Source organism: Rhinoderma darwinii, chromosome 1 (genome assembly GCF_050947455.1).
Source record: "Rhinoderma darwinii isolate aRhiDar2 chromosome 1, aRhiDar2.hap1, whole genome shotgun sequence".
In the NCBI taxonomy this organism is placed as follows: domain Eukaryota; kingdom Metazoa; phylum Chordata; class Amphibia; order Anura; family Rhinodermatidae; genus Rhinoderma; species Rhinoderma darwinii.
The window spans coordinates 615,524,597-615,552,142 of record NC_134687.1 but is presented as its reverse complement, the minus strand read 5'-3'; the positions used below and the strand labels follow the sequence as shown (position 1 = coordinate 615,552,142).

General features: G+C 45.7%; 1 protein-coding gene across 1 annotated transcript in view; it reads left to right on the top strand.

The window, feature by feature from the left end:
- Positions 1-27,546, top strand: part of MTMR12 (myotubularin related protein 12) — a 45,400-nt gene that overhangs the window by 15,650 nt on the left and 2,204 nt on the right. Inside the window, exons 3-15 of the mRNA XM_075841583.1 lie at positions 762-898; positions 2,768-2,840; positions 5,545-5,681; positions 8,610-8,703; positions 10,148-10,277; positions 12,656-12,731; positions 13,027-13,133; positions 13,819-13,943; positions 15,742-15,820; positions 17,097-17,167; positions 17,270-17,439; positions 18,031-18,201; positions 23,533-23,691. Coding sequence (XP_075697698.1) covers positions 762-898; positions 2,768-2,840; positions 5,545-5,681; positions 8,610-8,703; positions 10,148-10,277; positions 12,656-12,731; positions 13,027-13,133; positions 13,819-13,943; positions 15,742-15,820; positions 17,097-17,167; positions 17,270-17,439; positions 18,031-18,201; positions 23,533-23,691 — 1,529 coding nt within the window. The remainder of the gene's footprint in view (positions 1-761; positions 899-2,767; positions 2,841-5,544; positions 5,682-8,609; positions 8,704-10,147; positions 10,278-12,655; positions 12,732-13,026; positions 13,134-13,818; positions 13,944-15,741; positions 15,821-17,096; positions 17,168-17,269; positions 17,440-18,030; positions 18,202-23,532; positions 23,692-27,546) is intronic.

The window sequence follows — 27,546 nt, the reverse complement described above, 5'->3', positions numbered from 1 at the left end:
TAACAGTACAGTACCCCCAGGACCACCGCTGATCAGCAGAATGAAGAGGACGTGGTGCTCCAGGCCCTTGTCACAGGCACAGCGCCATATATACTATTGTGGCTGTGCCTGGTACTGCAGATTTAGGCCCATTCACTTGAATAAGACTGAGTACTAGGTAGCCGCTCATTGTCAAGAGTCCATGGAGTCAGACCCCAACGATTGAACGTGAATGGCCTATAAGAAGGACTGGACATCAATGTTTAAGTCCTGGAGAATGCATCTGTAAGATATCCTAATACAAATTAACCTGTTCTGGTGACGAAAGGCGTTAATAATACTTGGGCCTCCAGCGCAAAATCAATAACTGGACTATCACACATCTTTTATAATACTGGTCTTATACAAGGCAGAGGGAACTTTTTGGGCACCCTCCGGCTCCAGGGCCTGGGGGCAGCAACAGCACCCTCTATAGTTATGACACTGCTAGTGATACGTTCCTTTTAACCACTTCTAACCACCATTATGCCTGAAAATACCCACAGAGAGATAACAACATGTCGCTCAGACTCTTGTATGGGCTAGTGTGCTGTCCATTGTTGAAACTGACCGCACACGGACGAGAAATCTGTTCGTATGAATAAGTCCTTACTTTATTTGGTGTCCCTACATAGATGGGGATTGTTTGCAGCCCGGCGATTATAGTGGGGAGTAGGATTGCGTGACTTGGGTAATGATAGGTATCAGCAGTAATAACAGGTTGCTGTCATCTTGTTGTGCAGGTGAGATGCTCCTCTGTGAAGCTAGCAATGTATTTAAACTCTCCCAGGACGAAGGTTCCCAGAGAGGAGTCTGCGGAAGACTAGTCTGCACAAACTTCAAGATCACCTTCCTCTCCGAGGACGCGTCAGAAGATAATGTGAGTTTTGTTTTGCTGTACACAGTTCCCATCCCTGTAAGCAACCTTGTAGGAATGTCACTAGGTTAGTTGCAACTTTCTTTTCCATAGGTCTTGCCAAGATTCATATTGACGCCACTATTGTACGGCATATGGCAGGCAAATCTGTGTCGCTGTTTAGCCCTAGCCTTAACTCACGGCTGATACATGACGTGTATGCTAGTCATGAGCGGCAGGACGTTGCCACATCATGATGAGCATACTTGTCGTGCTAATCGCACGGGCACAGCAAGTGTGCCGTACGATAAGGAACGGGGCAACCACTGTAATACACAGCCGCAGCCTTGCTCTAAACCTCTCTGCCGTTAGATTGCCGCAACTAAAGCTAAATGCGGCACTCAAAGGGCAAGAGTCAGGGGAAACCCCTGTGACACAATCGAGGAACATACCTTATATGGGCATCAGCCCAGGGTCCATTTCCATTAAACCCAGAGCGCTCTGACCATGTTTCCTGTTGTTAAGAGCTATGAGTACACAGGCTAATGTACTGCCATATAAATATATGGCAGTATATTTTAAGTTAAAGTCTAAATAAAAACGTAAAATCCCCCTATGGGATTAAAAAAAAAAATAATACACTTTTTTCAATAAATAAACTTGTTTAAAAAGTCCCAGAACATAAAATAATATACACATATTTGGCATCCTCATGACCGTAACAACCTGCTCAATAAATTTATAGCATCGTTTATGATGATCGGTGTATGCTGTACAAAAATGAAAACTGCTGCGGGATTGCTTATTTTTTTTCTGCATTTTTGCCAAAATAAAAATTTATAGAAGTTAAATGATAAAGTAAATGTACCAAAATATGGCACCTAAAAACAGTACAACTCGTCCGGCAAAAAACAAAGTCTCATACAGCTGCAGCGAACAAAAAATATATCATTTGCGCCGGGATGCAAAGAGGAAAAATCAAGAAATTGTCAAAATTGGCCCAGTCCTTAAGGGGTTAATAATACATTTATTATGTTTAGCAACAGGCGCAGCATGAAGTGACAACCAATAACGGTAACATTGTCGCACCCACAATGACTGGTCACCCAGCTTTCTCAGACTCCTTGAATCAGGAGTCATTGATACACATTTTTATTTAAAAAATAAATAATAATTTCAAAGGTTTACATGGCCTTTAAAATGTGATTTGCTTTCCTGTAGTTGGAGGTGCATGCCTCTGGTGTTTGCTGTGTAAGGTTTTGTCTGTATCAGGATATACCGCAAAATGATGTCATAACATACTTGCCAACGGTCCCAATTCTGGCGAGACGATTCTGTGAATTGGGAATTAAAAAAGGGTCTGAGTTCACGTTTGTAATAAAAGGGGTATTTGTTCTCAAAGGGGTTCCCGGGTTGAACGGAGATGGTGCACAAATGTCCCACATTTTTGGAATTTAAGTGATGGGGGGTTTTTTTTCAACAGAATGCAGAAAATGTAAAAATTTTTCTCTGTCATTTACTGAGCACTAAAAATTGTATGTGGGCCTTATTATACGGGTTTTAACAAAAAATGGAATACCAAATACGTACATGCTTAATTCATGTTTTCTGATTAAAAAAATAAAATAAATCTAGTGTATATTTTTTGCTACGCTCGTATTTACAGTGCAGACCAGAAACATGTTGTTTTAGGCTAATGCTGCAATAGCATATCTAAAGCGGTCCATGGAGCTTCCAGTTTTTCAGGATCCACTAACAGCTCCCCATGACATTAATGGTGCCACAATTCCGGCAGCCACTTATTTCCCACCGTCAGTCAGTCAGCTGCTTCTTCTTCTATGTAACCTCTATGTTCTCCAGGGTCTTTGATTTATTTGTCTCCTTATTTTGTAGGCTCCAGAATTCAAAAACAAAATTGTGGGTGAGAATGACATCACTTTGCAGTGCGTGGACCAGCTCTATGCAGGTATTCTAGACTTTGTTTGTTTTTTTTTTTCATTTTTTGCCTTCCTGTTTTTATTCTATTTCCTCTTTTTTATTATTTTTAACCAAGATTGTTTTGAGGGTTCCTCCCAGTTCTCAGGGCATTCAAAAATAAAAATGGATCCATCGACAGATTTCATTCATGCCTCGAGGCGACTCTTGTGTTGATAAACTGTTGATTCTTTTAGACTAGTGGACACCTACACACAGAAGCTACGAGTCTAGAGGATTTTGGATTGTCCTATCCCGTAAGCCCATCCTTGTGTTTTTCGGTGTCTGCTGGAGAAGAAGTAATGCTAGACTACTGGGGTCTTGGAGCAGCGTACCTTTAGGCCACGTTCAGACATTGGGTATTTTTGGTGTACAGTATAATACATGTGAATGGGGTTTTCAAAACCCAATTCACACAAAGCAAAAAAAGTTGTTGCAGATTTTAGGGCATTCTGTGGATTTTCAAATCTGCAGTAATCTTCTAATATCGTGGATCTGCTGCAGATTTTCATCACAGATTCCAATGCGAGTAAATCTGCAAATCGGCAGCAAAATCTATGGCGGAATGAACTTGCCCCTTACTGTGTATATATTATGTAAATGTCCGTATCCTCCTCATGGGTGTGATTGAAAGTGGAACTGCGGTCGCTGCCTCGATTATCGGGACGTCATAACAATGGCAGGAGAGTGATGCGATGCCGCTTCCTAATGTCCTATACAAGGGACTGTGAAGGGAAACCTTAAAGCCGGGGTCTCAAACTCGGCCGGGTAAGTGGGCCACATATAGAAAAAATGGGAAGTTGACGGGCCGCATTACTTTCAAATTTGATACAATACAAAATTATTGTTAATCAATTAGTTATTTGAACTACTATAACACTATATTACTATAATAATACTACATTACTATAATAATAGAGCTAGGTTTAAAATTTGAGATATTTCTCCACGTGCTTATTTCAACAATCCAGCTGTCCAGTTTGTGTCGCTAAATGCAGTCCGGCGGCTCAGTTAGCACACATGTCAAGATTGGGCAGCCCCTTTTTAGATAGTGCCGCAGTGCCCTCTGTGGATGCTGCCGCAGTGCCCTCTGTGGATGCTGCCGCAGTGCCCTCTGTGGATGCTGCCGCAGTGCCCTCTGTGGATGCTGCCGCAGTGCCCTCTGTGGAGGCTGCCGCAGTGCCCTCTGTGGAGGCTGCCGCAGTGCCCTCTGTGGAGGCTGCCGCAGTGCCCTCTGTGGAGGCTGCCGCAGTGCCCTCTGTGGAGGCTGCCGCAGTGCCCTCTGTGGAGGCTGCCGCAGTGCCCTCTGTGGAGGCTGCCGCAGTGCCCTCTGTGGAGGCTGCCGCAGTGCCCTCTGTGGAGGCTGCCGCAGTGCCCTCTGTGGAGGCTGCCGCAGTGCCCTCTGTGGAGGCTGCCGCAGTGCCCTCTGTGGAGGCTGCCGCAGTGCCCTCTGTGGAGGCTGCCGCAGTGCCCTCTGGAGGCTGCCCCAGTGCCCGCTGTAGAGGCTGCCCCAGTGATGTCAGGGGCTTGCCCAGAGCTGGAGTCCCAGGCAGAGCGCTAGTAGGCTCTTCCTGGGACTCCATCTGTGCTCCTGACATCACTGGGACTCCTGCTCTGGGGAAGCCCCTGACATCATTGTCGATGTATGGACAGCGATGTCAGAGGCTTCCCCAGAGTCTCCCGGAGCAGAGCTGATAATAGCGCTCTGCCCGGGACTCCGCTCTGGGGAAGACCCTGACACACTGTCCATATATGGGCAGCGATGTCAGGGAATTCCACAGAGTCCCGGAGCAGAGCCGACACCAGCGCTCTGCTCGGGACTCAGGCTCTGGGGAACCCCCATACATCGCTATTCATATGTGGACAGCGATGTCAGGGAATTCTACAGAGTCCAGGAGCAGAGCCGACACCAGCGCTCTGCTCCGCTCTGGGCAAGACCCTGACACACTGTCCATATATAGGCAGCGATGTCAGGGAATTCCACAGAGTCCCGGAGCAGAGCCTGTACTAGCGCTCTGCCCAGGACTCCGGCTCTGGGGAAGCCCCAGACATCGCTGTTCATATGTGGACAGCGATGTCAGGGAATTCCACAGAGTCCCGGAGCAGAGCCGACACCAGCGCTCTGCTCAGGACTCCGGCTCTGGGGAAGCCCCAGACATCGCTGTTCATATGTGGACAGCGATGTCAGGGAATTCCAGAGTCTCGGAGCAGAGCCGATACTAGCGGCTCTGTGTCCCGCGGGCCGCAGATGACAGCCCCAGGGGCCGCATGCGGGCCGCGTGCTTGAGACCCCTGTTTTAAAGGGAATGTGTCGCTGGAAAATTAGGGAGCTGCCCTAATGTTTATTTTGCAAGGTCACGATATTACGGCTCAGGATTTCTCTATTGTTCAATTTCTGGCTAAAATAAACAAGATTAGAGCTCCCGTGGCGTGACCAAAATTAATTATTAATACTAGAGAGCAGATACAAATAACACCTTGTAATCGTTCAGGTGCAATTGCCCTATATATGAGCCAAAAAAAAGTGATTGGTTTGTCTGGGAAAGCTGGGTGACAACCAATATGGCTGCCATTACATCTTCCACTGGCATTGTCACCCAACTTTCTTTGATACCTAATATGTATGCTCTTGTGTATATGTGTGTATGATGTGTGAGTAGTTTCAGCCTCTTCATGTCTTTGTTTTTGATTTCCAGTGTATGATGACAAGAAGAAAGTTCTCATATCAGGGGCACCGCTGAAGAAACGCCCCGAGAGGCTGGTCATCTACTGCAAAGACTTCAGAGGGTTTCACTTCTGTCTGAGCTACGCTAAAGAGGATGAAGTGAACAGGGTATTTATACATGGTGGTTTCCACAATTTCTAGTTTTGTGGTTCTCCCCAGGCCACACCACAGAGCCAGGGTTTTTGCATTTAGCACTAAGTGTTACCAAGCCCAAAACCACTGGTTACAAGATGGCATAGATGACCTTGTATACAATGATGATCCTGGCCGGAGCATAAAGGAGTAATTTCTATGGCTTTGCCCACTATCTTTAAATGGACTTTCACGCGGCGTCCAGACGAGTAGTGGTGTCACGCGGCGTCCAGACGAGTAGTGGTGTCACGCGGCGTCCAGACGAGTAGTGGTGTCACGCGGCGTCCAGACGAGTAGTGGTGTCACGCGGCGTCCAGACGAGTAGTGGTGTCACGCGGCGTCCAGACGAGTAGTGGTGTCACGCGGCGTCCAGACGAGTAGTGGTGTCACGCGGCGTCCAGACGAGTAGTGGTGTCACGCGGCGTCCAGACGGGTAGTGGTGTCACGCGGCGTCCAGACGGGTAGTGGTGTCACGCGGCGTCCAGACGGGTAGTGGTGTCACGCGGCGTCCAGACGGGTAGTGGTGTCACGCGGCGTCTAGACGGGTAGTGGTGTCACGCGGCGTCCAGACGGGTAGTGGTGTCACGCGGCGTCCAGACGAGTAGTGGTGTCACGCGGCGTCCAGACGAGTAGTGGTGTCACGCGGCGTCCAGACGAGTAGTGGTGTCACGCGGCGTCCAGACGAGTAGTGGTGTCACGCGGCGTCCAGACGAGTAGTGGTGTCACGCGGCGTCCAGACGAGTAGTGGTGTCACGCGGCGTCCAGACGAGTAGTGGTGTCACGCGGCGTCCAGACGAGTAGTGGTGTCACGCGGCGTCCAGACGAGTAGTGGTGTCACGCGGCGTCCAGACGAGTAGTGGTGTCACGCGGCGTCCAGACGAGTAGTGGTGTCACGCGGCGTCCAGACGAGTAGTGGTGTCACGCGGCGTCCAGACGAGTAGTGGTGTCACGCGGCGTCCAGACGAGTAGTGGTGTCACGCGGCGTCCAGACGAGTAGTGGTGTCACGCGGCGTCCAGACGAGTAGTGGTGTCACGCGGCGTCCAGACGAGTAGTGGTGTCACGCGGCGTCCAGACGAGTAGTGGTGTCACGCGGCGTCCAGACGAGTAGTGGTGTCACGCGGCGTCCAGACGAGTAGTGGTGTCACGCGGCGTCCAGACGAGTAGTGGTGTCACGCGGCGTCCAGACGAGTAGTGGTGTCACGCGGCGTCCAGACGAGTAGTGGTGTCACGCGGCGTCCAGACGAGTAGTGGTGTCACGCGGCGTCCAGACGAGTAGTGGTGTCACGCGGCGTCCAGACGAGTAGTGGTGTCACGCGGCGTCCAGACGAGTAGTGGTGTCACGCGGCGTCCAGACGAGTAGTGGTGTCACGCGGCGTCCAGACGAGTAGTGGTGTCACGCGGCGTCCAGACGAGTAGTGGTGTCACGCGGCGTCCAGACGAGTAGTGGTGTCACGCGGCGTCCAGACGAGTAGTGGTGTCACGCGGCGTCCAGACGAGTAGTGGTGTCACGCGGCGTCCAGACGAGTAGTGGTGTCACGCGGCGTCCAGACGAGTAGTGGTGTCACGCGGCGTCCAGACGAGTAGTGGTGTCACGCGGCGTCCAGACGAGTAGTGGTGTCACGCGGCGTCCAGACGAGTAGTGGTGTCACGCGGCGTCCAGACGAGTAGTGGTGTCACGCGGCGTCCAGACGAGTAGTGGTGTCACGCGGCGTCCAGACGAGTAGTGGTGTCACGCGGCGTCCAGACGAGTAGTGGTGTCACGCGGCGTCCAGACGAGTAGTGGTGTCACGCGGCGTCCAGACGAGTAGTGGTGTCACGCGGCGTCCAGACGAGTAGTGGTGTCACGCGGCGTCCAGACGAGTAGTGGTGTCACGCGGCGTCCAGACGAGTAGTGGTGTCACGCGGCGTCCCAGATAAATATTGGCTTACAGCGCCAAAATAAATGGCGGCTTCGCCCAACGTCTGGGTAAATGGCGGCGGCGCCCAGCGTCTGGGTAAATGGCGGCGGCGCCCAGCGTCTGGGTAAATGGCGGCGGCGCCCAGCGTCTGGGTAAATGGCGGCGGCGCCCAGCGTCTGGGTAAATGGCGGCGGCGCCCAGCGTCTGGGTAAATGGCGGCGGCGCCCAGCGTCTGGGTAAATGGCGGCGGCGCCCAGCGTCTGGGTAAATGGCGGCGGCGCCCAGCGTCTGGGTAAATGGCGGCGGCGCCCAGCGTCCGGGTAAATAGTGCATACAATACCCAGCCCTAATTAGTATGAGTAGTGGTGTCACGCGGCGTCCAGACGAGTAGTGGTGTCACGCGGCGTCCAGACGAGTAGTGGTGTCACGCGGCGTCCAGACGAGTAGTGGTGTCACGCGGCGTCCAGACGAGTAGTGGTGTCACGCGGCGTCCAGACGAGTAGTGGTGTCACGCGGCGTCCAGACGAGTAGTGGTGTCACGCGGCGTCCCAGATAAATATTGCCTTACAGCGCCAAAATAAATGGCGGCTTCGCCCAGCGTCTGGGTAAATGGCGGCGGCGCCCAGCGTCTGGGTAAATGGCGGCGGCGCCCAGCGTCTGGGTAAATGGCGGCGGCGCCCAGCGTCTGGGTAAATGGCGGCGGCGCCCAGCATCTGGGTAAATGGCGGCGGCGCCCAGCGTCTGGGTAAATGGCGGCGTCGCCCAGCGTCCGGGCAAATAGTGCATACAATACCCAGCCCTAATTAGTATGAATAAGGGTATTATTTAAATGTCCTTGTCTTTTCAGTATGTCTGCTGTGGTGACTGACACATTTTATATAATATATTAATACCGGCGTGCGTCTCAGCACTGCTTTAGCCAACATTAAAAAGCTATGTGGTTAAATTTGTCACCGGTTTCAAGATTTCTTCTTTCTGTCAGTGAATCTGTGTTTTATGTTACAGATCGTGAACGGTATCATCCATCACACACTTAGTCCTAAACGTTTGAAGCGGCTTTTCCTCTTTTCATACACAGACGCTGCTCCCTGTTATATAGGTGAGCTCCCATGAATATACTTGATGCACAGTGATGACTTAGTGTCCCGGACAGAGGGGCTAACTCCAAAATAATACAGCAATTCCCACATGATGCTCCACTTTGCCTACCAAATTACAGAACTGCTCAAATAACAATCCCATAATATTCTTAGCGGAATAGCTGGGGGAGGGGGCAGGCCAAAGTGAATGCATGGCTGCCCAGGAACATTGCAATTCTCTGTGGTTTCCCTGTATGTTCCTCATAGGCCAAGAAGCAGGGAGCTGCAACGTGTAGTTGTCTTATGGCTCCTCGGATAAACCACATGGTATTTAATCCCTGTAGTAGATTCTGTCGTTCTTGCAGGTAACAGGAGCAATTACAATAATATGTTGGGGAATTGTTATTTAAGTGAAAGCCTAAATATATATTTTTTTAAAGTATTAAAATGTGGTCCACTTTAAGCGATTGCTGCTCTAAAACCGCGTGTTATTTGAGATCTAGGCAAACTTATCCTGATGGTTTTTTGGTTTTTTTTCATTACGGAGAAACTCCAGCAGACATATGCAATCCTTCTAATCATCCCCTAACCATCGTTATAATAATTTTTTTCTATGTTCCATCTTTGTCACCCCCTAACTTGCTTTTAAGGGGCCAATAACACATCTTCTGTGTAATCTCACCTGAAAGTAGCTCTGGTAACTACATATCCCATGGTGCCTTGCCCAGACATCACATAGGGAGGTGTGGTCAGATCACACCGATCAGAAACTATAGGTATATAGATCATTTCTTATTTCGAGCAGCATGCAGGGAAGCCACAGATTTAGATCTAAGGCACAGGAGAGGCTGCAGACTGTGCCCTGCGCAGCAGTATGCATGCCATAGGCAGTGTTCTAACTCCAGCCCACTGCTGGGAGGGGCAGAGATGTTTGGTTGGCAATAGACACCTCTACATGAAGTAGCCTTGAGTGTATTTAACAGAATACAAAGGGCTAAGGAGATTTGTGGTTGTCACCCAGTTCATTCCTGGATTGTTGCTATACAACAGCCAAGGCCTATTCTGCCTGATATCTTGTTACCCAAATCTTCATGAGACAGCAGTGACATCACATATGATTACAGGTGAGAATTCACCTGGGAAGCTAGATTTTTTTTTTTTTTTTTTTTCGTAAGCATTTTCTACAGAAATCGGTTTCTGCACAGGAGACATACATTGTGTCTCTTGTGCCTGAACAAACTCCATTAGAGAAAATTCTGATGATGTCGCTGTGCGGCAGCTTGATTTGAGCAGAGTAGCCTGGAGACAAAGCGAAGTCTCCTATGAGCTGCTTCATAATTTTTTAGATTTATTTTTTTTTAATCGTTAAGTTCAGGTTATATTTTTGTACAAGTATGGATGCTTCTCGTTTTATTTATGGGGCTGGGCCCATCAATCATTGATCGTATTTTCTTTCTATTTAAGCTACAAGTGCCAAGGATGCTACAGTGTTGTTTGAGAAACACGAGGACTGGCGTATGGAGTTAGATCGCACCAAGGGAAATCTGTTTTTTAAAGTAATATCCATCAATGAAAAATACAGAGTGTCGGAAAGGTTTGTATGGCGGCCTCCTGACTGCACACTGGGAGATCTCACTTGCTATTCAGAAATCTGACGAACTGCTGGATTAAAAAAAAAAAAAGTCTGTCCCCCTCCCACCATTAAGTTACCTCCAATGACGGCAGTTGCCTCTCCCGACAGAAGTTTAAAAGTGCAGACAGCAGGGGGTCCAACCCCAGGAGCCTTTTTTGAAACTGACTTTCCGTTCTCGTGACTCTTAAACTTTTGGTAGGGGATGAAGCCGACATCATTGAAGATGATCCTGGTGTGTTTCTCATGCACACTCGGCTTCCCTTTAATCTCTTGGTGACATCTGTCATAAATGTAAGGTGCTGGAAGCTACTAATTAGCAGCCAGTGCCATAAATCTAAAGGTCCTCCAGACGGCTCGTTGATTGGCGCTCGTTTGCTCCTTTCACAAGGAGCTTTGTATGGGGACGAGCGCTCCTTACTCTGATTTTCTCGTCCCCATACATTTGTATCACATCGGCAGCACGTCTCCCTGTTTACACACCAAGATGTGCTCCCGACAACAATAATATTTTGGTTTTCTAAAACTATACAATCGGCAGATGAACCAGCGTTTGATTGTTCATCAGCTGATCGCTGTCCTGTTTACACAGGGCATTCTACTGTATAGGGGCAGCATTGGGGCATTCTACTGTATGGGGGCAGCTATGGGGCATTCTACTGTATGGGGGCAGCTATGGGGCATTCTACTGTATGGGGGCAGCTATAGAGTATTATACTGTATGGGGGCAGCATCTATGGAGTATTATACTGTATGGGGCGGCAGCTATGGAGCATTATACTGTATGGGGGCAGCAGCTATGGGGCATTATACTGTATGGGGGCGGCAGCTATGGGGCATTATACTGTATGGGGGCGGCAGCTATGGGGCATTATACTGTATGGGGGCAGCAGCTATTGGGCATTATACTGTATGGGGGCGGCAGCTATGGGGCATTAAACTCTTATGGGGGTGGCAGCTATGGGGCATGATACTGTGGAGAGGCACTATGGGAGCATGATACTGTGGGGAGGAGCTATGGGAGCATGATACTGTGGGGAGGCGCTATGGGAGCATGATACTGTGGGGAGGCGCTATGGGAGCATGATACTGTGGGGAGGCGCTATGGGAGCATGATACTGTGGGGAGGAGCTATGGGAGCGTGATACTGTGGGGAGGCGCTATGGGAGCATGATACTGTGGGGAGGCGCTATGGGAGCGTGATACTGTGGGGAGGCGCTATGGGAGCGTGATACTGTGGGGAGGCGCTATGGGAGCCTGATACTGTGGGGAGGCGCTATGGGAGCATGATACTGTGGGGAGGCGCTATGGGAGCGTGATACTGTGGGGAGGCGCTATGGGAGCATGATACTGTGGGGAGGCGCTATGGGAGCATGATACTGTGGGGAGGAGCTATGGGAGCGTGATACTGTGGGGAGGCGCTATGGGAGCGTGATACTGTGGGGAGGCGCTATGGGAGCGTGATACTGTGGGGAGGCGCTATGGGAGCGTGATACTGTGGGGAGGCGCTATGGGAGCGTGATACTGTGGGGAGGCGCTATGGGAGCGTGATACTGTGGGGAGGCGCTATGGGAGCGTGATACTGTGGGGAGGCGCTATGGGAGCGTGATACTGTGGGGAGGCGCTATGGGAGCATGATACTGTGTTTGGACAGGGCTAGAGGTGTGGCTTAAAAGGAAAAAAATTTGCTGCTAAGCGCGCCCCATCGGTTGTCCCTCTTCCGGATGCTTGAATGTTGGGAGGTATGCCTGACCACTACCTGCGTGTTTTACATGCACAGGCAGCAATGCATTGTAATAAAAAATAAAATTGGAAAGCAAAAAACATGGGACAGAAAACATTGAAATTTAAGTTTAATAATAAAAAAGTGTTAAAAATGCACCAAAAAAGTTAGTAAACACAATTAAAACATAGTTTTTATTAAATACATATATTATATAAAACCCCTGTAATCGTTCCAACACGTATATTAAATTCAAAATGTAATTGAAGCTATTCAGAGAACCATGAAGAAAAACAACCAATAGTGGAATACATGTATTTTTGTACATTCTGCAAAAAAAATTATTAGAAATTAACCACTTCATGATATGTAAAGAAAATAGAAAAACAAAAATACACCCCCGAAACGCTAAAAACAAGACTTTAAACCGCAATGTAGAAGTGTTGGCTCCCAGAATTCAGTGAAGCAAAAACAGAAAAATACGCTGCACCCCCAAGGCCACAGTGAGCCGGCCCTTAAGGGGTTAATGCCGCTACCTATAGGTCGATCACCAGTGTTTTGGCATGTTCTGCAGTTTACCACCGTTATTTAACTATTTATTTAACCCTTGTTTTCATAGGTTACCTCCTTACTTTGTTGTCCCCGCATCACTGCAGGAGGAGAGTGTGTATAAATTCCAGGGGAGAGGAATTCCTGTGAGTACTTGACTGCTTTAGGCTGATATTATTCAAGCTCTGGAATGTAAAACTTATTTTAGGAAGTTCTCTTCCGCCAAAAATTTTTTGTTCTGATCCATAAAGTGTAATAGGTGCTGGTGCTGGCCTTACTATGAGCATGGTGGCCATCACGCCCTCTGCTACTATATTAGTGCTGTGTGATATATGCGGAGTCCGACCAGGCTAGCATTAAAACAGGGTATGCTAGGTTGGGGGAGGGGGGGTTACTCTTTGGAAAAGCTGCTGTGTCTAAGCGTTTCCTTTTTCTTTTTAGATTTGGTGCTGGTCCACTCCGCATGGGGCAGCCTTATTTAAAATGGCATCTCTCCCTAAAGAAGTTGATGATCCCTCCATACAGGAGCAGAGAGCGTTCCTATATAGGTCTGTCATATAATTGTTTTTAAAACTTTTACGGGACTGTAAGGGCTAGTTCACACAGAGTTCTCCGGCGCTGTTTTTGACGGAGAAACCACGCCAAAAACCGTCCGAAATCGCCTCCCATTGATTTAAATGGGAGGCGGAGGCGTTTTTTTGTTTTTTTTTCCTGCAAGTGGAAAAAAAATGCTCCCGGGGAAAAAAATAGTATCAAAGAAAGTGCAAGCATGGCTAAATCTGCTTCAAAATTCACAAAGGAATTTTGAGGCAGATTTTTCTGCCTTCGAAAAGTGTTAATACGACCTAATATTGATAGTTTATCCTTAGGAAAGTCCATGAATATACCACATTGGTGAGTCCGATTCCTGGCACCCCACTGATCCACTGACTGAAAGGGCTGTGACCCCCCCCCCCCAGCTGTATATGTAATAGTGGCTGTTCCTGGTATTGCAGCTCAGTCCCTTTCACTCGGCACCATGTGACATCATCAGAATTTTCTCCATTGCAGTTTGTTCAGGCACAAGAGACAATGTGTGTCTCCTGTGTCTCTGCCGAAACAGATTTCTAAAAATGCTTACGAAGAAACAAAAAGGAAAACCTGATCAGGGATTAGATTGTGCATAAAACCTGCTTACTAGTACTTCAAATGTTTTAATCCTACATTTTTTACTTCTGTGTGTTTTACCTTCAGTGTAGAGCAGACTCTTCACAAGCCCCCCTATGAGGAAGTAAGAATTGAGGATTTATCAGTCACCCTCCCCTCCCTATCAGAAATCCAGTTGGCCTATACTCGCTTTAAGCAGCTGTTTTTAATAGGTAAGAATGAATTTCACAATTTCGGCGTGTCTGACCCATGTGCCGCTTTAGAGGGACTCTAGAATTGCACCTGCTCAGAGAGTCCCCGGGGAGAAGGCAGCAATGATTCTTTACTAAACACAAAGATTTATACGAGTTCTATACGTAATACAGGAAGCAGTAGTGCCGCTTCTTGTATTCGTTCTAGTGATCTTGTAACTGATCATGCGATCAGTGGTTCGTCCCCGGTCTCCTAGACATCCTGTATTCAGTCTGGGTGCTCCGCTCTGTGACTCCTATAGCTTACAATAAGAGCTTTGCAGCAGATGAAGGGTTGTCCAGGATTATAGAAAAACATGGCTGCTTTCTAACGGAAGCGGCACCACACCTGTCCACAGGTTGTGTCTGGTATTGCAGCTCATGTCCGGTATTGCAGCTCATGTCCATTGAAGTGAATGGGGGTGACACGCAATACCACATACAACCTGAACCGATAAAAACACAGGGACATATACAAAAACACCGAAAAAGGCCATGCTTACAAATGGACACAGCCAGGCCAGAAATGCTGATGAAAGGGCGAGCAGGTGCTTTAAATAATAATAGCCACTCCCACTAGTCTTGAGGGGAGTGGTGTGTGGTGCATGGGATGTGTAGTAAGAAATAATAAATGAATAGTGTGTGTGCAAGTGTAATACTATAAGTGAAATATAGGGGGCAGTAATAAATGAAGTGCCTCAATAGAAATAAATGGATAATGGGGTGCAAGTGAGTGAAACATGGAGGGATAGTGTGTACGTCATGAGGCACAACGTGTATAGCCAGGTAGAAGCCTATTTGTGACGCCTTGATAATTCATAGAGCGGGCTACCCTGCTTGCTATGCCAAACAACAACACACCATGCTCTCCCAGCATCAAAGACCCGGCTGTGTCCAAGAGAAGCGAATATACATAATAATGAAAAATACCTGGGGTATTGGTAATCATTTTGGCCAAAAGGACGCAAGCTCGCAATCCACGACAAGGATCCCCAGACTTGCGAGTCCCTAAATCCTAAACTGGAACAGAACGTTCCAGATGCACAAACAGAACCGATAAAAACACAGGGACATATACAAAAACACCGAAAAAGGCCATACTTACAAATGGACACAGCCAGGCCAGAAATGCTGATGAAAGGGCGAGCAGGTGCTTTAAATAATAATAGCCACTCCCACTAGTCTTGAGGGGAGTGGTGTGTGGTGCATGGGATGTGTAGTAAGAAATAATAAATGAATAGTGTGTGTGCAAGTGTAATACTATAAGTGAAATATAGGGGGCATTTGTAAGCATGGCCTTTTTCGGTGTTTTTTTTTTTTTTTTACCACATACAACCTGTAAACAGGTGTGGCGTGGTTTTTCAAAGAAATAATCCTGGACAGCCCCTTTAATACGAGCGCCTAAGAGAGAGTCTTTCTGCTCTCCATGTGAGCGATTGACAGTGGAGAGTTCACGCTGCATTATTTGGAGAAGTATATTGAAAAAAGTAATGACGTATATTCGGAAATGGCTCATCTGATAAATCCTGCACAGTATTCCTTTTTCTGCTCATAACTCGATGTATTTTTTATTTTTTTTTAAGTGCAGCTAAAACTTTCTGAATTCCGTCAGTTTTGATGGGAACCGTAACGGAACCCGTTATAAGGCAATGGGTTCCGCCGGGCGCCGATGGTATCCGTTGTATGACGGATCCGGTAGATGTAAACAAAGCCTACTAGGAATTTCTCTTGGAAATTATGGCTCAATGCTGTAAATAAAAACATTTATTTTATTCTTCAGATAACTCCACTGAATTCTGGGACACAGACTCTAAGTGGTTTTCATTACTTCACACGAGCAATTGGCTCGAAATGATAAGGTGGGTTAGTAACTGAATATTATAAAAGGCTTTTTGGATTTTCACATTACGAGCATAACCAGTAAAGGTTATTCATTATATAATGAAAAGTTATACAATTCTCTAGCGTATCCATTCCTCACGGTTTTCAAGATCTCTGCTTGCAGTCATTTACTAGGATCCTTCATTGTTTACTTCCAGGGGCTAAAAATCTGTCCAGGTCATGTATTGGACAGATGGGTGAACGGTCACATGTTGCAGTCAGTGTTTTGTTTTTTCAAAATTGCACTGTTTTTACCCCGAATTTAAAGAGACTCTGTCACCAGATTTTGCAACCCCTATCTCCTATTGCAGCAGATCGGCGCTGCAATGTAGATTACAGTGACGTTTGTTTTTTTCAAAAACGAGCATTTTTGGCCAAGTTATGACCATTTTTGTATTTATGCAAATGAGCCTTTCTTAAGTACAACTGGGCGTGTTTAAAGTAAAATTCCAACAGGGCGTGTATTATGTGCGTACATCGGGGCGTTTTTACTTCTTTTACTAGCTGGGCGTTGTGAATAGAAGTGTATGATGCTGACGAATCAGCATCATCCACTTCTCTTCGTTAACACCCAGCTTCTGGCAGTGCAGACACACAGCGTGTTCTCGAGAGATGACGCTGTGACGTCACTTCCTGCCCCAGGTCCTGCATCGTGTCGGACGAGCGAGGACACATCGGCACCAGGCGACAGAGGCTACATCGACTTACCTGCAAACGCCGATGCTGCTGCAGAATCAACTGTAGCCTCTGTCGCCGATGTGTCCTCGCTCATCCGACACGATGCAGGACCTGGGGCAGGAAGTGACGTCACAGCGTGATCTCTCGAGAACACGCTGTGTGTCTGTGCACTGCCAGAAGCTGGGTGGTAACGGAGAGAAGTGGATGATGCTGATTCGTCAGCATCATACACTTCTAGTCACAACGCCCAGCTAGTAAAAGAAGTAAAAACGCCCCGATGTACGCACATAATACACGCCCACTTGTACATAACTTTAAACACGCTCAGTTGTACTTTAGAAAGCCTCATTTGCATAAATATAAAAATGGTCATAACTTGGCCAAAAATGCTCGTTTAAAAAAAAACAAAAAACGTTACTGTAATCTACATTGCAGCGCCGATCTGCTGCAATACGAGATAGGGGTTTGAAAATCTGGTGACAGAGCCTCTTTAACCTTGACGTGTGAACGCACCCTTAAGTACCATTACAAGACGGAGCTCAGATCTCACCGCCATTCTCTATTTTGCTGTTCCAGGCAGTGCCTTAAAAAATCAATTGAAGTAATTGAATATTTGGAAAACCAGAGAATTAATGTCGTCCTTAAAGGTAACTATGACAGAGCAGAGCTGTGTTGCGTTGCGTTTAGTTCTTTGTGGTTTTTATAGTGTTCGTATCGGTGACTCTCGAACTCCTTTCATGTTCCTGTAGAGGACACGGCCTCTGATTTCTGCTGTGTAATCTCCAGTCTGGTGCAGATCATGATGGATCCACATTACCGCACCAGATACGGATTCCAGAACCTTATCCAGAAGGAGTGGGTGATGGGAGGACATAGTTTTCTGGATAGATGCAACCATCTACGGAACAATGATAGTGAGGTAAGCCTAAGCTCTCGGTAAACCGCAAGCCAGAGCGTGCACTTCTGAAGAGCTGATGTCAGACTTGGATTCTCTTATTCTGAGCTGCTAAGGGGACACCGTGTACCTATGGCACCCAGAACTGTGCTATGAGGGTCTGTATAGCGCCCCCTTTCGCTACTTCCAGATTCTATATGAGCTATATACAACTGCAGGAGAAGATAGTAAGGCTTTGTTAACATTTTGTTTTTGGTTTACTTGCAAATGTCGGCAAATCTCCTGACCTGTGCCGAATGCAAACTCTCGACTTATGCAACTGCATGGGATATAGTAACATACGTCAACCATGGGCTTCCCAAAGAAATGTATACCCTGCGGTATGCCTCTGTACTTAAAAGCGTAGTCTCTGTTCTTAAGTACATCTGAAAAAAAGGTATGCCAGCGAATACCCCATAAATGTTTGCCAAGAAGGGCCCTATTTTGGCATACGTCAGGTAAATGGGACCCTATGGATGCGTTCGGCATATGCGCTAAAGACAAAAACCGTGTACATAGGCTTAGAGTTCCCTGTAAACCATTTGTACAAACTTCTTGTTTTTTTCTTTACCACAGGCTCCGGTCTTCTTGCTCTTCTTGGACTGTGTTTGGCAGCTGGTCCATCAGTATCCACTTGCCTTTGAGTTCTCCGAGACGTATCTGACGGTCCTGTCAGACAGCATTAATATTCCCATCTTCAGCACTTTCTTCTTCAATTCAGCCTGTCAAAGGGATGCACATAAAAAGGTAGGAGCACTTCTCTGTAAAGCAATATTTAAAATTAGGGATTGGTGACGACGAAGGTGAACTTTAACCTTTTTGCTGCTTATCACATATGTATTATGTCATGATTTTAAAAGCTTGCCGTGAGTAAAGTATAAGGACTAGAGCTCTAGGTGCAATATATTCGGGGAGCGGCACTCGTTTGAAGTCGGGAAGCAGGATGAAAAGTTTTACCTCCGGGTTCTAGAGGGGGGTGGAAGGTTAAAGCAGCAAGAAACAGCCGAAAGAAGGAGCACAGCCTGTTACTGTCCTCTTTCCCTGTACATATCTCCAGTGACCCCAGGGGGGAGATACAAAGACTTTACTTTATCACCCTACTTACCAATAAGAGCGCATATGTGCTCTCTGTCACATTTAGGGGCTTTTTTTTTTTTTTATATTACAGGTTGACATATTATCACCCCCTGCACTTTTGATTTTTTTTTTTTTTTTCAGACAAATTTTTTATTGAAGGTTTTTCAAAATGATACAAAAATAGACCAACAAAATGTTTGAATTTTACAAAAATAGGAGATCAGGAAAGCAAGGAACAAAAATTGCAAAATCAATATACATATATGTACATTCCAAGCACCCTGCATACAAAAGGAAGTAAGTATAGTACCAATAATTACTAATGTAACCAGAGTACGAAGATCATTTATGATCTAAGGCATAATCTCCAGCATTATAATTTCGCCAGATTACAAATATCCAATATTCAAAAAAAAAGAAAAAACATACCAAAAAAAACCAAAAACAATATTTTGACAGCACAGAACAAACATAATATCTCTCCTTCGGGATTTAAAAAAAATATACAGATAAACCGCTTCTAGGATAGTTAGTCTATAAAGGTAGCTGTAACCCGCTAAAAGCAAGCCATTTAGACCATCTATAAACTAATACAAGTGACCTATGTAATCTTGGAGAAATTAAATGTTCCATAACACAGTTATACTGGACCTTACACAAGATTTCTTCTTTAGTCGGGATAGAAACACTCTTCCATCTCTGAGCTATACTGGTTCTGGCTACAGTCAACACATGGGTCATAATCCTGTTGTTTTCGGTGCCTATATCCTCTAAGGTCAGAGAAAGCAACGTTACCTCTGGTCCCCAAGGGACAGCGAAGCCAATTATACTAGTCAACAGGTGTTGTGTCTCTGTCCAAAAGGGAGCTATAAGATTACATCTCCACCAAATATGTAGTAAAGAACCGATGGAGGCTTGACATCGCCAACAGTTAGGAGATACATTAGGGAACATTTTAGATAAGCGATATGGAGACATGTACCATCTGTAAAGCAATTTCCTGGAAGCTTCACAGTGAGATGCCTTAAAACAAATTCGAAACACCGTCTCCCACTGCTGAACATTAAATGACCTCTCCAATTCCAGTTCCCGTTTTTGTATAAAATTAAGGGCAGACAGAGAAAATTCATACTGGTGGATGGCCTCGTAGGCTTTAGATATACCTTTAGTTGTTATTTTAGGGTTATAGAAGAATTGTTCCTAACTGGTGATAGGACCAGTAGCTATACATTTAACCGAAGAAAGAAAATGCCTCAACTGGAGATACTTTCTAAAAATCTCTAGGACTTCAATCGTATTTGGAAGATACTATCGAATAAGGTAACGTCAGATTATTGTCATATAATTCTTCCAATGACACAATACCTTTTAATAATCCAATCGGAAAAGTTTGAATTAGGTATACAACGTTGGACCATAGCTAAAGAAACCATACTACGCCTAAGAGGAAGAATGGAGACGTTATTAGACACATCTCTCCAAACCTGGATAGATGCTTTTATTGTAGGCGATAATTTACCCAATATGCGTTCCCCCCCCCCCCCCATTCTAGAAGAGCCCAAAATAGTCTTCAAATCTGAGCTATGCAGTATGTGCGCTTCCACCTCTACCCAACGTTTATTTTTATCGTGTAACCACCAATATTTCAATTTGGTCCAAAATGGCCGCATTATAATAAGCAACGATATTCGGATATCCCAAACCTCCCTTGGCTACAGGCAAATGCAGTATTTTCGCTGCAACCCTCGCCCTCTTACCATTCCAAATAAACCTTGTAAACACCCTCTGAATATGACTCAAAATAGATTTAGGGATTGGGATGGGAAGATTTCAAAAGTAGTACAATACTTTTAGAAGGAGTAACATTTTAGAGGCAGCAATACGACCCATCCATGATAAAGGAAACCTAGAGTAGGATATAGTGTCCTTGTTCAATTTTTGCATTAGAGTATTATAATTAACCGCCACCAACCTCCCACAAGGAAAGGTATGAGAGATACCTAAGTAGGGAATTACTCCTTTTGTAGTTGCAGCTGTAGACGTTTGGGAATACCCATATTTGCACTTTTGATTCTTGATCTCCTCAATAGACACTAACTTTTTAACAAACTTTGCATAAATTAATAGTACAAGCAGATATAAAACACTTTGTAATACATCTTATTGGAGAAAAATGCCTTTCTCCACTTATCAGCCCACCACCATCCCTCCTAACTTTCTTAATTTTGAATTTACTGCTTTTTCCCTCTCCTCAAGAGGAGACAGACTAACAGCTCACTGAGGGTTCACGTTACAGCTGCCCTTAGAAGTCTGTGGAGGGGGAGGGGGATGAGCAAGCAGGAGCAGTGTGTGAGAGAGATATGAGAGAGACACAAACACCGCTGAAGTTTCTAGTAAGTGTTTTATCTCACCCCAGCACTGGTTTCACTGCTACACTGCTTATTACTGCTGTGTAATCTCCCCCATTCCATGAGCCTTCAGAGGGAAAAACTGCTAAAAAAAAAATGCAGAATGTAAGTCCTATAATGGTCAGATATTGTGTGGTTCCTCATGTACACACATGACCGCTATTCTGAAAGGTCAGTTACACTTTCGGTTCGGGGGATTATGTGGAGATGTATACCGATCATCCGTAACTTTAGAACCTCGTGCCTAATGTGTAGGTCGCCCTTGAGCCACCTAAACCACTCTGACCCATTGAGGCATGAACTCCCACAAGATCTCTGAAGGTGTCCTGTGGTATCTAGCACCAAGACGTTAGCAGCAGATCCTACAAGTCCTGTAAGTTGTGAGGTGCGGTCTCCGTGGATCGACCTTGTTTTTCCAGCACATCCCGCAGATTATCGATTGGATTGTCATCTGGGGGAGTTGGACACAAGTCATCACCTTAAACTCTTTGTGTTCCTCAGACCATTCCTGAACAATGTTTGCTGTGTGGCAGGGGCATGATCCTGCTGAAAATGGGCACTGCCATTAGGGAATACCGCTGCCATGAAGGGGGGTACTTGCTGCAGCAATATATTAGTAGGTGGTACGTATCAAATTAACATCCGCATGAATGCCAGGACACAAGATTACCCAGCAGAACATTTCCCAGAACATCATACTGCCTCCGCCAGCTTGTCTTCTTCTCATAGTGCATCCTGGCGACTCACATGTACCTGGCCAACCACACGATGTAAAAGAAAACATGACCAGGCACCGTCTTCCATTGCTCCATAGTCTAATTCTGATACTCACGTGGCCATCGTAAACGCCTTTAGCTAGAGCCCTCTGACAGGTCTGCAGCTACACAGCCCCATATACAGCAAGCTGAGATGTTCTGACACCTTTCGATTATAGCCAGCAGTAACTTGTTCAGCAATTTATGGTATAGTAGTTTTTCTGTGGATCGGGCAGGCGGGCTTCTCTCCCTGCGCACATCAACAAAGCTTTGATGCCCATGACCCTGTTGCCGATTCACCAGTTGTGCTTTCTTGGACCACTTTTGGTAGGTACTTTCCACTGTATAGCGGGGACTCGCCACAAGACTTTTTTGTTTTGGAGATGCTCTAACCCAGATGAGTAGCCATCACAATTTCGCCCTTGTTAGAGTCGCTCAGATCCTTACATTTACGTCTGTGCTGGATCTCTACACACTATATATAAAAGTTTTGGGACACCCCTCTTAATCATTGAATCCAGGTGTTTCATTCAGTCCCATTCCCACAGGTGTATAACATCCGGCACTCGCCATGCAGTCGTCTTTATAAACAAGTGATAGAATGGGTCGTTGTGTAGAGATCATTGAAGTCCAGCGCGATCCTGTAATAGGACGTCACCGGTGTAACAAGTCCGTTCCTGATTTTACCCTCCTAGATATTCCACCATCAACTGTGAGTGATATTATTGTAAAGTGGAAGGAACTGCAGCAACTCAGCCACGTGGAGACCATGTAAAGTTACAGAGCGGGGGGCGCCGAGTGCTGAGGCACATAGTTAAAAAATGTCGCCGAGGCTCTACTGACCCAGTAACTGCAGAGTCCAAACCTCCTCTGGTATTAACATCCGAACAAAAACTGTGCCTGGGGCTTCATGGCATGGGGGCCGAGCAGCAACATGCCAGCCTTACGACGCCAAGCATTGGATGGAGTGGTGTAAAGCCGCTGCCACTGGACTCTGGAGCAGGGGAAACGTTCTCTGCCAGTCTGATGGAGGAGTCTGGGTTTGGTGAATGCCAGGAGAACGTTACCTACCTGACTGCATTGTGCCCGCTGTAATGTTTGGCGGAGGAGGGATAACGCTATGGGGGTGTTTTTCAGGTGTCGTCCCCTTAGTTCCAGTGAAGGGAAATCCTAATGCTTCAGCATAGCAAGACACTTTGGACAATTATAGCTTCCAAAAAAGGTCTAATTTGGTTTTTAGATACAGCTGTGCCTGGTATTCACTTCAATGTGACCATTTACAAGACTGCCGCTGTTTTGGGAAAACTAAGCTGACCCTATTTCTAATTGTGGCAACCTTTTAAGAATAAGGAATTTGCATGATGAACAATTCCCTGTTATGTTTCTATCGGAAACTCTCCTCATAGAGGGCAAATCCAATTGAGGAAAAAAGGCACCGTTTACATAAGCGGAAAACACTCGAGTATAAGCTTGTGTAAATGGCACCTGTATCCTGCTGATGGCACCCGTCCAGGGTTATATGGGTGAACATCGTATTTTATGGGATGTGTAGTTTTATGAATAACTGCTCATTTTATTTTTTTAGGATAGAATAATAAAGGGTCATGTACATTCTGATATTCCCATTACTCGATGTGTATTCCAGCAGCAGGACTGTCCGCAGCCGGTGGATCATCTGAAATCCTCAGTATCCAGGCTGAACATAACCCCAGAACGTCTAACAAGGGAGCCATTATTCAGCCGCTAGGAGCAATCTAGTCATTAAGGCCAAGTTTGCTTAAGCTGCGACCTGTTTCCTTCTGCTGGAATTTCCAATTTTTTCTGCTTTTTCTTGGCAGGTTGAGGACCACAGCGGCAGACAAAGAGGGTCTTTGAGTTTTTACTCGGTCTGGGATTGGTCGGTGCAGTTTGAATTGAAAGCTCTGACTTTTCTCAGCAATCCCCTGTACGTGGAGAAGTCAAAACAAGAGAAAAACCGCAAAGGGGCACGTTCTAAGGCGAGTATGATGAGGATTTAAGGGGCAGGTTCAGAACTTCTGTTCTCTAGCAAAGTTATGGAGGATGCAGAATAAGAGTCCATTACAAGAACGATCATTCAACATCCTGAATGTGGTCCATGGTTACCTGTTGTCCCATCAGGACATCCCTATCGATATACCCTGTTAGGGCATATAGATGTCATAGAGGGCTTTCCCCCATTGGGACCCACTCTATAAGCTACAGAGAAGAGCAGTTTCTCCCTTTATGAACCAAAAAAGGAACACATTTTTTGGGATTCATTTTTACTGGGAAAGCTGGGTGATAACCAATATGGCTGCCATTACAGCTCCCAGTAGGATTGTCACCCAACTTTCCTTGATTCTTGTGCAGTGATATACCCCCTGTTCCCATATTACTAGGAATAATTGCCATTCAGGTGCCTAGAAGAGCTGTTTGGCTGGGTTCACACGAGAATGTTCGGTCTGTAAAGGACGGAACGTATTTCGGCCGCAAGTCCTGGACCAAACACAGTGCAGGGAGCCGGGCTCCTAGCATCATAGTTATGTACAATGCTAGGAGTCCCTGCCTCGCTGCCGGACAACTGTCCCGTACTGAAAACATGATTACACTACGGGACAGTTGTCCTGCAGCGAGGCAGGGACTCCTAGCGTCGTACATCACTATGATGCTAGGAGCCCGGCTCCCTGCAGTGTGGTCTGTACGGGACTTGCGGCCGAAATACGTTCCATCCTTTACGGACCGAATATGCTCGTGTGAATCCAGCCTTATGGTGCCCTTGGAAGCTGTTATGGCCAGCTTTCCCCAGCGTTCCCATGAATAGCTATTGCTAAGAATCAGAATTTAATTTTAAACAATCTGACTGAAGAGAACATCCCTTATATTTAGTGGGGATTTTATTATTTTAGGACGATTTGCTCTTCAGCGCCTTCCTTCCACAGCTAATTTTAGTTTTTTAAATTTTCGCTTTTTCCTCCACACCTTCTAAAAGCCATAACTTTTTTTTTTTTTCCCGTCGGTATAGCCGTATGAGGGCTTGATTTTTGCAGGATGAGTTTTCGTTTTTCATGGCTCCATTTATTGTACCATATAATGTACTGGGAAACTGGGAGAAAATTCTATGTGTGGGGTGAAATGGGAAAAAAACACGGATTCCTCCATTGTTTTTTGGGTTTTGTTTTTACGGCGTCCATCGTGCGGTATAAAAGACATGTTAACTTTATTCTGCGGGTCAATAAGATTACAGTGATACCAAATTTATTTTGTTTTCTATGTTTTACTACTTTTGCAGGGAAAAAATGAATGTTTTGTGTCGCCATAACTTTTTTTAATTTTCAATAGATTGAGCGGTATGAAGGCTTATTTTTTATTTGCATCGTTTTGGGGTAGCTACAACTTTTTGATCACATTTTATTAAATTTTTTTGTGGGAGATGACCAAAAAACCAGCGATTCTGGCAATTATTATAATTCATTTTTTTTACTGTATGTAACTTTATTATTAGTCTTCCTAGGGGACATGAACCAGCGATCGTTGAATGAGCGGAGCCTGTGAGCCTACTCCATACTTTCCCTCAGAGGCCTCCGCCGTATATAAATACGGCAGATGTCAGGATGGGGTTAATATGTCATTATTATTGTTTATTTTAGGGGGAGAAGCTCTTTAACCCCTTAACGCACCAGGATGCACCGGTACGTCCTGGTGCAGGGGGAGAAGTATGAGCACGTGCTGAGCGCGCTTCATATATGCTGCGGGTGTCGGCTGTGTTTTACAGCCGACACCCAGGACTAGCAAGCCAGGAGCAACGATCGCGCTGTCCCTGGCTGTTTAACCCCTCAAATGCTGCAGTCAATCTGATAGCTCATTGCCCCACCCCCCCCCCCCCCCGCAACGAGATGGGGGGGTGATGATGGTACTTATGGCAGCCCAGGGGCATAATGAAGGCCCAGGACTGCCTTCACTTTGCCTCTGTTAAGGCATGCCTGTGGCAGGGCTTAAATAGATGCCTGTAAAAATGAGGATATACTGCAATAAATTAGTATTCAGTATCTAACGATCGCTGGTTCAAGTCTCCTAGGGGTACTAATAAAATGTGTAAAAAGTGAAATAAAGTTTTTAGTAGTTAAAAAAAATAACTTTTCCCATTTTATTTCTAAAGTAATGTAAAAAATTTAAATAGTAAACAAAATTGGTATTGCTGCGTCTGTACAAGTCTGAACCATTACAATATAATGTTATTTAACGTGCACAGTGAACGCCATAAAAAATGTAAACTGACAAATTAGCTGTTTTTTGGTCATCTTCGCTTCCAAAAAAAATGTAATAAAGAGTGATCAAAAAGTCATATGTACCAACAAAACTACAGCTCCTCCTGCAAAAAATAAGCCCTCACACTACGGAAAAATAAAAAAGTTATGGCTCTCAGAATGTGGTGAAACAAAAAAAAACTTTTTTTAAAGTAGTAACATTTTAAAAAAATCTATATAAATTTGATATCACTGTAATCGTATTGAGCCACAGAATACAGCCAAGTTGTTTTTACCACACGGTGAGACGTAAAAACGGAACCCAAAAAAATTGAGGAATTGAAGTTTTTTTCCAGTTTCAGCCCGAAAATAATTATTTTTTCGCTTCCAAGTACATTATATGGTACTTTAAATGCTGCCAATTGAAACTACAACTCCTCCCGCAAAAAATAAGCCCTCACACCACTCTATTGATGGAAAAATAAAAACTTTGACTGCTTGAAGGCGGGAAGTGAAAAACGAAAATCAAAAATCAAAACATGGCTGTCCTTAAGGGGTTAAAGCGTATCTCCAGTGATCCATGTTTAAAACTGTTAGAATATGCACCTCAGTGTATAAATACATGTTTTATATCTATAATAAAAAAGTTAATCCTCCTATCCTGTTTATTAGCTTCATGAACTCGCAGGCTGCACGCCGGTCATTTCTGGATAGGGCAGCTTAGGAGGAGACTTGACTTACTGCAGCCCTTTACTTCCTCCCTTCTGATGTCCGCTGCAGAAGCAGATAGAGGGGATGGCTAGATAGCTGAAATATCTTGAATATCTTACCCAAACAGGGAATGACAAGTTGTCTTTGTGTCTGAAGAGGGAACTTGCTAGCTAATAAAGTCCTGTGATCACAGCAGCCTCAGCAGGATTCGAGGAGTGTGTACGAGTAACGGGAGGGATGGCAAGTTTAATGTAAGGCTTTGTTCATACCTGCGTCGGGACTCCGTTCATGGGTTCCGTCTAAGCTTTCTGTCAGGGGAACCCATGAACGCAATCCAAACTGAAACCATTTGTTTCCATTTGCATCACCATTGATTTCAATGGTGACAGATACGGGTGCAAATGGTTTCCATTTGTCACCGTTTAGGGGTTCCGTCGTTTTGACGGAATAAATACCATAGTCGACTACTCTATTGATTCTGTCAAAACAACGGAACCTTTACACAACAGTGACAAAAGGAAACCATTTGCACCGGATCCGTCACCATTGAAATCAATGATGATGCAAACGGAAACCTATGGTTTCGGTTTGAATTCCGTTCATGGGATCCCCTGACAGAAAACTCAGACGGAACCCATGAACAGAGTCCCGACACAGATGTGAACGAAGCCTTAGCTTGCAGACTTGTAGAAACAGTGATCGGGCTGCAGCGCCACTGTATCCGTAACATGGCAGACAATGATAACTACTTCCGGTTAGTGGTGTAGGAAGCCGGAGGGGTCTAGAGCATAAACCACTTTAGCATGTGGCCCCCTTCAATCTCCGGACCAGTGGGGGCCCCACTGATCAGAAAATCCATCACTTTCTTTGATACGGAAAAACCTGATCTATAATAAC